General features: G+C 37.7%; 1 protein-coding gene across 10 annotated transcripts in view; it reads right to left on the bottom strand.

Moving 5' to 3' along the window:
- ENOX1 (ecto-NOX disulfide-thiol exchanger 1) overlaps positions 1-12,195 on the bottom strand; it is a 663,627-nt gene that overhangs the window by 136,334 nt on the left and 515,098 nt on the right. For all 10 annotated transcript variants that reach the window (XM_031958417.1, XM_031958412.1, XM_031958413.1 and 7 more), the window contains 2 exons: positions 4,599-4,705; positions 717-834 (listed from right to left, as the gene is read on the bottom strand). In XM_031958417.1, coding sequence (XP_031814277.1) covers positions 717-834; positions 4,599-4,705 — 225 coding nt within the window. The remainder of the gene's footprint in view (positions 1-716; positions 835-4,598; positions 4,706-12,195) is intronic.

Genomic DNA, 12,195 nt, shown 5'->3' with positions numbered 1-12,195 from the left:
TCTAATTCTGAATCCAGAACTTTTTGTCTGAGTTTAATAGGTAGTTCTGTATGAAAATGTTTAAATTCTAAGGGAGTTAGAACATAGGCTTAATTATTTCTTTGGTGGTTAAAAAAAAAATACCACAGTGGAAAAATCTCTTAAATGAAAATAAAATCTATTTCTCTCTTTCAGTGAAATCTGTAGTTGCCATTTCATGGAAAAAAAAATTTGCAAAAAGAGAACAATTCTACTGAAAGAAAAAAAATAGCTATTATGGTGTTAGATATGAGGTAGAGAAAGAGAAAGGGAAGAAGAAAAGGAAAAGGGGGTGGGGAGGGAGGAGGAGAGGGGTAGAGAGAGAGAGAAGGAGAGAGAGAAAGAGAGAATGAGAGAGAGAGAGAGAGAGAGAGAGGGAAGAGGAGGAAGAGGAGGAAGAAGAGGAAGAGGAGGAAGAAGAGGAAGGAGAGGAAAAAGAATAAGAAAGAGGAGGAGGAGGAAGAGGAGGAAGAAGAGGAAGAGGAGGAAGAGGAGAATATGGGGCTTTCAAATGAATATGTTCCTTCTAAAGAGCCTTAAGTTCAGCAGACAACAGGCAAGACTCCTGACAGATAAAATTTAAGTATCCTTCTAATAGAAGCTCTTGCCTGTTCTATGACCACTTTCTGTGACTTCTCATCCATCTAAGATTCAGGACACTCCCTGTACCATCTCCCATTGCAACATGTCAGCATTACCTGATTCATCTACTCTCATTTTTTTGTTAGGGGTGTCAGTACTCTCATCATCAGACATTTCCATTTCTTCCTCACGACGGATCCCCATGAGCTGTTCACTGTGAGCATTCCGGAGCTCCTAGAAACAAACAAAAAAAAAAGAACAGTTTTTTAGAATGAAAGAAACTGAAACAACACCCATCTTCTCAACTGTCCCTTTGCTGTTTCCTACTTGTCTTAACATATCTAAGTCTATATGGAAACAGGAACTGCCTCTTCCTACCTCCTTTTCAACTCTTCATCTAGAATGAAGCTTTCTTTCACTGGGGCCATCGGGATGTTAAATGTGAAGATATGAAAAAGAGGACATTTATGTCCTTTTTTAGTGATTATTGCTGCTGACTTTTCAGGATAATATATTAATGGGTGTTAAACAGAAATACTACCTTATAGCATTAAGATGTTTTTTTTTTTCCTTGAATTTATTCCCTATTCTATCTTCTTGTGCCCAATTTCTACATGAAGAAAGAAGATCATACCAATCTCACAAGTTTTTATAGTTCACTAAATAGTGTCAGAATTCATTAATGATCTATTATAACGTTTGAGCACTAGAACTGATAAAAAACAGAGTCCAGAACTCCTTTAAAAGATGACCATTAGGTTGCTCTGATGTTCTCTCATTCTCCCGTCTCTGTCCTGGACCCATAGAAGATTCCTTAAAATGTTGGCAATTCATTAATTTGGTTCTAAGGAAGTGTTTAGAATTAAGTATACTCTCTTGAAATATCTACTCTCCAAAAGAAGAGGAAAGGGCATATTCAGAAAGGCAGGATGACTTCATAAGATTGAATATCTCTTTAGGGCTTACATAAAGCCCTATTCTTTGTTTTCTTTCAAGGAGAGACTGGAGGATGGGTAATGTCTTCTTTTTTCTTCCCCTTCTGCCCAGTTTCAGTGTGTGTGTGTGTGTGTGTGTGTGTGTGTGTGTGTGTGTTTAAATCTGCTTGCAATCTAAGCTCTTAACAATCTCAGTGTCTCCCTCATTTTTTTTCCTCCTTCTCCCTCTCCCACCTTCTCCTTCTCCTTTCTTCATTAATTTTTTAAAAATATTGATACCCTTTGTTTTGAGACAAAAGATATCACTGAACAAACACCAAAACAAACTTTCCTCCAAAGTCCATTCTTAAAAAACACTTTATCAATTGTTAACAAGAAAGGAGGGAACCTGTTCTTTCATTCTGATCATATGGCAGGCAATCATGGACCATTATATTTGAGCAGCTTTGTATACTATTTCTCTCTCTCCCTAACTTTATGTAAATCTTCCCATGTTTTTCTGAATCCTTTCTATTTGAAATTACTTTCTTTTGAAATGGATCATTCAAGGAGACAGAGAAAGGCCTATTTTGTCCTAAATCCTGTTGCTAGATGTTGAACAAATGTCACACTATGATTAGTCTGATTCTTTGGAAGTGGTAGACGGCTAATTTTTCTATTGACAAAGGGCTCAGTTCCGAAAGAGGTGGACTGAAAATATTTGAAATAGGAAAAGTCAAGTGGAAAGAATAAATGGGACACAAATAGCCAGTTGTTTATTCCCTGCAATTAAAGTCATACAGTAGCTGTTGCTGTGGGAGGTAGAGAAGGGGGAAGAAATGAAAAAAAAAAAGCAAAACCTAGAACCTGAGGGTGTTTCCACAGGGTGCCTCTGGTTCAGCAGTAAATCACTAGTACATTCTAATAAGTCTGTAAAGGTGTTGCAGATAATTAACAGATGCTGTACATAGGGAGGCTGAAAAATCAAGCCAATTATCAAGCTTGTATGCAACTGAGAAATTATCCACAATGTAAGTTGCAAACTGGTATTTAATCAATTAAATGACACGCAGGGAAAAAAAAATCAAAGGTAATTTCTAATTCTGTTTCATAATGTACAGCAAATGGGAATGGGTGGGACAGCTTGGGATATCACAAGGGCCCTTTAAAAGAGGGGACATTAGTATGCTTTAGGGCTGAAGAGCATTCAATAGGCAGAAAATATCTATTTTTCTGCCTTTCTTTAAAGGGGCAGAAATGCATCATTTTCCTAAGACAGTCAGAAGTCTTTGTACCCTTCCCTCTGGAACCATTAGGATTTTGTTGAGGACTGGGGTTTGAAGGGGGCATAAAAGGAGAGGAAGGAAGAAAAAGTGCACTTAAATCAGTACACAGGGAACAATCAAGTCAAAAAGACGTAAGACAACATCTGTCTTCAGCACCTTCTTGCTTTTTTCTTCCACTAAAAAAAAAAAAAAAAAATCTTGTTCTATTTCTAGAAGAAGAGAAATAATCTAGTTACTTTCAAGTTCAAAGAATATTTTTTATGGATTTCTATTTTGTCTTTCATAATCCTACATCTGCTTATATTTACCACACGTGGCTACTTGGTCCCTCCTGAAAAGCAGTATATGATGTCTGAATTCAAGATACCTATTCCAGAGAATCTCCTATACTTCTCTATGATTTCTGGAAGATCAAAGAGGAAACCTCATTTTCATGATCTCCATAATCCAATCTAGAAGAACACAATTTTATCAGCCACCACCCTTTATAGTATTTGTGAACAAAGTAAAAAAAAAAAATGTCCTTAACAATAAATTGCAGTAGCATTTTAAGTGTCCCATTATGGTGAAGTCATTTGGTATTCCCCATAATAACAGTGATAATAAAGAATTCATTTGGTATTCATGTGGATGTTACATCTAGTGCCATTGGTATTCAACTGTAATTTAGCATTAGTTAATGGGCACTTAAAATGCTACCCAAATAATTTATATCATAGCCCTCTGTTGTTTCTCAAACTACACTGTAAAAAAAAATTGTGCTCCAAAACCATTAAATAAGTACACCTTACCTTCTAAAAGTTTTGATTTTGAAACGGGGAAAAATCATTTTGAGAACCGTAATATTAACATGCTGTGCTAGGAATGGAGAAGCATCTGGATGAATTTTTTTCTTGTTAAGATAAAAGAAAGAAACAAAGACGAACAGTGTACTTACTTTTTTTTAAAGTACAGGCTCATAGCGTACACTACTACATGGCTGAATTAAACATGGAAACTGGAAAACCAATGACCAGAAACACAGAGTGCTGCTTCCCAGGTGATAGAAGTGGAGTCTCAGAGCTATTGTTTCATTCCCCTGGTTTTTAAAATGCTCACACAAGCATTAGGTGCTAATGTAAAGGGTGAATGAGGGGTTATTCTTTTAGCCTGATCAGTCCCTTTGGATTTCTCCCAGAGAGATGTGTGACTAATAAATAAAAAGACATAGATGGAAAGAAGTACTCACCAACTTTGGGCTCTGAGAAAACCACAAACCCCCATCACTAGAGATAGCACTTAAAATGACTAAAAACCCCAACACAAACAAAAAAACCTCCATATACAAAAAAGATGCAAATATGAAAACTTGTATTTCAATTTCAAATACTTTGGTGAACAGAGATTCTTGCTTGATTTCCAAATTAGTTACTAGCAGAAAGATCAAAAGCTATAATATTATTTCTCTTTCATAGAAGAAAAACATCTTAATTTCAAATACTTTGGTGAACAGAGGTTCTTGCTTGATTTCCAAACTAGTTACTAGTAGAAAGATCAAAAGCTTTAATAATATTTCTCTTTCATAGAAGAAAATCACTCTGTTCTCCAAGTGTTAATTCAGTCGCTTTTCTGGATATGGAACAAATCTTTTGCTGGCTTTGGAGCAAATAATGAGATTGCACAGTGATGAGTGGATTGCCTTGCCCGCTGGAACTAGCAAGGGGTAGATGCAGAAGGCCACAGCCTAACTGCAGCCACACTATTCTGGGCCAATCCAGCTGTGTGATGGTGGTTAAAACATAATAATAAAATCACCAACCTCAGAATGCTTTCGCCAAATGTCTATGTTCTTGCGCTGAGCTTTCGAGAAATGGTCCCAAGCTTTTTGTCTGGCAGAAGCGTTGAAAACGGCCACAATCTGCTCAACTTTGGTGAACAAGGAAGTCAAACAAGACAAGTAATTTATGTTGTGATCACTATAGTGAAGCAAAGCAAAGACACTAGGAGTCTATGGATGATGTCCTTATTGAGACATCATCCATAGCCATCCAATCACATGCCTTTTGTACTTACATTTTATCAAGGTTGGGGATGTCTCCCTTCAAGTCTGTCTCCATAACTTTAAGTCTACACCAATTTTTAATGTGACCTGAATACCTCAGGGGCATCTCTTTCTAAATACCATTAGCTAGTATTTTAAGAAGCGAACGCCTCATCTAGCCATTCATCTGTCTTCACAACAAGACTCGTAATGTCTAGGGTGGGAGCTGGAAATGGAGAAGAGCTGCTGAATGAGAGGGCAGACATTTTTAAATTCCTTGGTGCCGGGGCCTTGGTGGCCAATGGGCCATAGCTTAGGAGGGCTTCGTTTGGCCAGTGAGTTTTTAAGCTCCTCTTCTCTCATTCACAGCTTCCATTTTTACTTCCCAGCTCCCCACTGATGCCCCATTGGGGTGTGCCCCAATGCTCCCCACCCACAGTTCCTATTAAAAAATAGAGCCAATACCTCTTCTTCAAGGCAAGCAAGTTCCCCAGCTGGCTCACCCAAGTCATTGCATCAGCATGCAGGGTTCATTTACATACCTTCTGAGCCCTCCATAGTTCATCAGGGCATATACCATTGGCAATTATTCCATTATCACTTTCATAAAGCTCCCCCCCTCTGGCTCCCCACCACTTTAACTTCTAACTTTGTCTCCTTGACTTCATTTAGCACCTATGTGGCTTCCAGGCATGATGCTGCTGGAAAGATAAATATCCTTTTTTTGGATAGTGTAGTTAACAGACACAGGATATGGCCAGCCAGAAATGCACGTTTTAAAAACCATCGTTTTTTATCAGCAAAGGGAAACTGAAGGGTTTTGTTTTGTTTTAAGAATTAAAGGGACACAAAATGAACCGTTTGAATTAAAAATTAAGGGGATTCATGGGGCCCTTGAATTGAGGTACACATCTGAACTTTTTAAATGATTAATTGTGAAGACATCTTTCTAGTGAAGCTAAAACCTGCCATAAATCTTTATTAGGTAATTTCAAAGGCTCTATTCAAAAAAATAAGTAAAAGAATACATTTGTAAAAAAGATAAGATATTAACAAGTTTTCTGACATTCTAGCAAAATGTCATGTGCCAAGAATGCCTTTAATGATACAATAATCCCCAAAGGAGGGGATTATTATTTCATAACAAAGTTCCATAAATTAGAAAAAGAGAGAGAGAGAGGGCAAGACAGTATTTCAAAGTGTTCAAATAAACATTATATAGAATGGGATGGAAAATGGGGGAGAGGATACCTTCATTCATACAACACAGTTCCTTCATCCAACTAATATTTGAGAATACTGGGATTGTTCTCATAGAAGCTTTTATATTTACTGTTTTTTTTTTTCGGGTTTTTTTTTTTTTGCCTCTATGCAAAAGAATCTTAACTTCCAATCTTCTCATTTATCAAATCTTATCATCATGTTAAGTGATGCATTTATTTAACTCAATTTTAATGGGATAATTTGTCATCAGTTCAGGTCTATGTTTCCCTCAGGACCCCTGTGATGCCAGACATGGCCTTATCTTTGCCTTCTCCCTCTCACTATACCTGGCTGCAGATATAGATGCTGGGCAGTCACAGCAGACTGCTTTAAGTGCACTCTACTATGATCTATGAAAGCGACTCTCACCTAGATGAAAATGGAATTTTACAGACAAGTAGGGAGGGAAATGCCTTGTGGAAGGCAGAACTAGTGATTGATATACAGTTTTGATTCTGTCCCAGGTCATTTGGGCTCTCCCCTTCCTGGGTGGTATATTTTGGCCATGTGTAACACTGAAAATGCACAAGTAAAACCTGCATGTAAAAATTAACATGGAAAATATACATGCTGCTAAGGAACACAGTATTTGGTACATGAATCGGTCAGTCATCAAATACCAGCTGTGTGCCAGGCGCTGGAGATACACAAAAGGGCAAATAACAATAATAACAACATCATCAAACAAACAAAACTAAATCATACCCTCAAGGAGCTCACAGTCTAAAGGTGTGGCAGAAAGAGTTCTAATTAGGAGAACTGAGTTTGAGTCTTGGTTAGGCTACTGGAAAAATCACTTCATGTGATTTACAGAAAACCATTTTATCTTGGTCATTTTGTCTCATTTTATAAAACCAGGTGATCTAAATTACTCTCTAGCTCCAAAAATTCCATTCCATTCAAGAGACATTTATTTGGCACCTGCGGGATACAGAGCTGTGTGCTGGAGGATACACAAAGTTTAGATGAGACAAAGTTTCATGGAATTCCTAGCTTTGCTTTGCAGACAGATGTTAAATGTGATTTTTAAGAAGTGACTGGTCCTAGGTTTTCAATAGCACAGATGTTTATGATTTAGGGAGGGATAACTACATAGTGTAACGGAATAATGTCCTGTCAACAAAGCTGTGCAAAGAGTCTAAAAAGCACAGACTCTGCACTGGTTGTGCCCTGAAGAAGCTGTATGACAGCCTATCTCCTCTGTGTTGGTGCATGCTGGCCAGCTTAGGAAGCAGACAGGACTAAGGCCCCTCTCGCCAAGAAAACTCAAGAATATCTAGGGAAACCCTTATCAAGCTGGCTTGAGCTTTCAAAAGATAAAAGTTATAGGATTTTTAAAAAGACACAGACACTTAACTACCTCGGGTTCCCCCACCATTTTATGGAGGATAGGGGTAACAGAAAGGGAAAGGAAGGAAGGGCAATGGAGTTCTGAGGTCAAGAAAGCTGCAGCTGCTTCCAAGAGCCCTGCTGGTCAATCAGTCCTACTATGGTCAGAATGCGAGGTCTGGAGTCAAGATACCCCCAGTTCAAATGTGATTTCAGATATTTACTGACTGTTGGCAAGACATGACCTTGTTTGCCTCAGTTTACTCATTTGTAAAATAAGCTGGAGAAAAAAATGGCAAACCCCTCCAGTATTTTTGCTAAGAAAACCTCATGGACAGCATGGGTGCAGACTGCAGGGCAGAATAATAACAACTTGCTGATAGAAGGTGTTTAATAAATACTGACTGAATGACTGATTTTACAGATGAGGAAACTGAGACCCAGAGAAAATAAGCTGTTGAGTTTTATGTCTGAGAAAGGTAGAACTTTACCCTAAGTTTGCTATTTTAGTGTTAAGGTTAAATGTCTTTGTATTTTCATTCCTAATAATACAGGAATGGATGTAATTAGCTAACCAAATGGATAAACTCAAGCTGTCCAATTATTAAGTCCTTTCACAAAAATGTCATATTCTTCTCATGGAGTTCTGGGCAATGAGGGTGGGGCTCTGGCTGATAACAATGGCCTCTGATTTGGGGCTCATAAACAGTTGTTCCCAGATGTTTAAGCTTTGTTTGAAATGCCTGCATAATACAAATTTAACTGCTCAGAGAGGTTAAACAGATCCAGTGTGAATGGCTGGATTCTATAACTGGAAAAAATTACTGCTAAAATTCAAGAATTCTTTCTGCACAACAAAATGTTCTCTGTAGAATCTTTTAGGTGAGTGTAGTTTAATTGTAATTTCAACAACAAAGCAAAACTTGGTGGATACTCATGTTCTAGTAGACTTTCAAATGTGATAACATCCCAAAGTGTCAGGCTTAACCAAAATACATCTACCACTATAAATGGGCTGGGAAAAGGTAGAGAATTCTATCGAGCCCATTGACAATTTCTGTATTGGAATTGTATATCAGTGCCTTGAGAATTCCTCAGAGTCTACCCTCAGGAAAGAATGCTGTAGATTTCATGCTTGAAGTGGGTGAAAAAAAGGTCAGAATGTAAATTTATATGTAGATGCATACACATATTTACATATATATTATATATATATATATATTTTTTTTTTCAAAAGATATTTTGGTTCAATGGATAGATCAACAGACCTGCAGTCAGAAAGACTTGAGTTAAAATCTAGTTATAGGCTCTTGGCAAGTCATTTAATATCAGTTTCAATCAGTTTCCTCAGCTATTCTCTAAGGTGAGGATCTAATGATGAAATATCTGTAACGGGCTTAGCATAGTACCTGGCACATTTCAGGAGTTATATAAGTGTTATAATAGTTTTGTTATTATTATAATTCTAATTTTAATGGCTATCATAATAAACTATTAATAATAATAAACTATTATAGCCAGCAAGTAGTCCTTTCTCTGTCTTAGTAGATAGTTTCATAAGTTGTTAAAATGAAAAGACTTCATCACCTGTGAGATAAGCAGAACTGGTCTTCACACGGCACACATCTACTCTATCATTGACTTGTACGGAAAACATTTCTCCTTTTGATGGGATCTCCTATAGCTGAGATTCCACTGGCATTGTCTTTAAGAACCTACGGTCACCTCTATTCCATCATGAAGCACTAGAGGTCAAACTTTAATAGATGTCATGCATCCATCCATCCATCCATCATCTGATCGTAAATCTGGGGTGAAAAAGGATCTCAAAGGCCGTCTGGACCAATTGCTTCATTTATATGAGGGAATTCATGCTAATTGTAGGAGATTAAATGATTTGTCTGAGGTTACACAGGCAGCAAGCATCATAGGCATTAGGAACCAGATTCTCTGACTCTAAAGTCAGCATTCTTTCCACTATACATACATACATACATAGACAATATACACAATATATATGAGTATATTTATACAATTCATAGAAGTACATATAAATATGTATTTATACATACATGTGTATGATACAACATGGTACATGTGGAATATACTACATGTATTCATATCATACATACACAAAATATATAATTTGTGTGTATATGTGAATGAGAAGCAGCGAAGTAACAAGAAATGGAAAAATAGAAGGAAAACTAAATCATTTAATGACATGCTCCGATAGCCTAAATAATTATAAGTAAAAAATTACTAGACAAATATATATGTATTTATGAATTATATAAAGGCATGGCTAGTTAGTTGAGTTATAATACCATGTTAGCAAATCCTAATTCCTGGGTTCATTTATACATACATACATATATATACATATATATATATATATATTTCTATTTCTTAGCCCCAAGTGATGGAATGACTTAGAGAGCTGGTCCTGAGCCAGGAAGACTTAGGTTGAAGTGTTGCCTCAGATGCATACTGGATATGTCTGTCAGTCCATAAAAACTTATTATTTATTGATGACTAGATGATTTAGTCAGTAATCATATATCAAGTCCCTACTATGGGTTAGGTACTGGGCTGAGCTCTGGGGATACAAAGAAAGGCAACAAAACAAAACAAAGAATTCTCTCTCAAAAAATTCAATATCTAATAGAAGGAGACAACATACAGACAAGATATAGCCAAGATAAATTGGAGATAATCAATAGAGGGAAGGCACTTGAATTAAGGGGAATCAGGAAAGGTTTTCTGTTTAATCATTTTCAGTCCTGTCAGACTTTTTGTGATCTCTTTTGGAAGTTGTCATGGCAAAGACATTGGAATAGTTTGCAATTTCCTTTTCCAGCTTATTTTATAGATGGGGAAATTGAGGCAAATAGGGATAAGTGACTTGTCTAGGGTTATATAGCTAGTGTCTGAGGCAGAATTTCAACTTAGGTTCTATCTATTGTGCTATTTAGCTGTTCATGGCTGCTCAGCAGATGGAATTTTAGTTGGGACTTGAAGAAAACCAAGGCAACTATCAGGCAGGAAAGTGTTCCAAATGTGGGGAACAGCCAGAGAAAATGCCTAGAGCTGAGAGATGAAATGTCTTCTTCATGGAATACAGGTATTGGGGGTGGGCTAGAAGCTCTACCTCAATCCTTGGTTTGAGATATTGTGGAAGGTATACGGAATCATGGATATGGAACTAGAAGGACCCTTACAGGCTATCTAATAGTTCTTAGCATAGTGCCTGGCACATAGTAGGTTCTTAATAATTATTTATTATATGAATTATACATTTAAACAATATTTATTAAGCACCTACTTATATTTTAAGCACTGCTCATATTTCATTAAGTACCTACTTATATTTTGTTATTAAATACCTACTTATAATTTATTATTTAAATTTCTAATTTAAATTAAATTATTGTATGTAAATATAATCTTTTTCTTTTACAGGTGAAGAAATTAATAAAGGGTCCTGGAAGAGTGGAATTTTGGAGCTGCAAGTCCAGTTGCAAGACAAAGAGGATAAACTTTACCAAAAAAAAAAAAAATCAACCCTCCAACAACTCATATTACCTAAGCCCTCACTTGTCCTCTCTTCTCTTATGTCCCCCCAGTACCTTCCAGGCCCCTGCATTAGCTAAATATCTTAATCCATTCAGTGGATAATATCCTTAATCCATTCAGCCCTCCAAATATGGGGAGAACTGGATTAAATCTTTACAAGCAGGAGGCCTGTCTTAAACAAAGTACCTTCATTTTTGTTTTTAATTCCATCAGTGCTTAGAATAGAGACTGAACTCTGCAGGGTTCAGAAGGGATTTTTCTTTGAGAGATAAAAATTTCCAAATTCCCTAGGAAGAGCTCTTAAGAGCTTGTCAGACACAAGAAACAAATGAACTAAATTAGAATCCCCCTGAGGTTTTCTAGTGTTTGTTGTGATTGTAATTTTTTTGGGGGGGAGGGAAATTTGGATTTGTTTTGAAGTCAATTAGTGGAGAGATGGAGAGAGGACAAGGGGGCCGGCAATAGGAGCAGAGGAATTTAGATGGAGTGATGGGAGGGATAGAAAAAGTCCCCTGTGAAATAATTAAAACGAAAAGAAAGGAATAAGTGCATCTGCTCTCAGAGGACAGGGGAAGAATGTGTGAAAGTCAAGAGGAGGGGTCTAAACAATTTGACATGGCGTTTGGGAGAGCCTCTGCAAAGGGAGCCTCAGACAAAACTTATGAGCAGTTGGGAGAGCAGGGGCGCCTGCCAATCACAGCCTGGCACCGAGCCCAGTAAACAAGGCATTAAAGTAGTCCAACCTTGGTGCTATGAAGGGATAGATAAGAATTTCAAGGTCAGCTTGGGAGGGAAAGGGGCGCACTGTGACATTATCTTCAGAGGGTTAAAGGGGGAGTCTTGTGACATTTGTATCCATCACAACCTCGTTAAACCCGAGGCCCAAACAGGGACCAGCATCAGATAGACTTCTGAAGTTGCTGGCGGTGTTTTATATTAAATGCAGGCACGAGGAGGCTGGTCATTTGGTCCCTCTGTGGGAGCAGGAAGGGAAGAGGAGGAAGAATGAACACCAAGGCCAGCGCCCTAACACCGGCCCTTCTCGGCTTTTACGGGCACGTGGCTCAGTGCTCCCAACAGCCCAGAAGGGAAAATGTGAGAGGGAGGTTGCCTAAGAAACCCACACAGCTCCTGCCAAAGCTCATTCTGATAGCAGGAGGTTCATGAGGGTTGTCTTCCCATGCAGGTGCAAGTATGTGAGTGTGTG

The sequence above is a fragment of the Sarcophilus harrisii genome, chromosome 3 (genome assembly GCF_902635505.1).
Source record: "Sarcophilus harrisii chromosome 3, mSarHar1.11, whole genome shotgun sequence".
Taxonomy (NCBI): Eukaryota; Metazoa; Chordata; class Mammalia; order Dasyuromorphia; family Dasyuridae; genus Sarcophilus; species Sarcophilus harrisii.
This window is presented reverse-complemented; position numbering and strand designations above follow the sequence as displayed.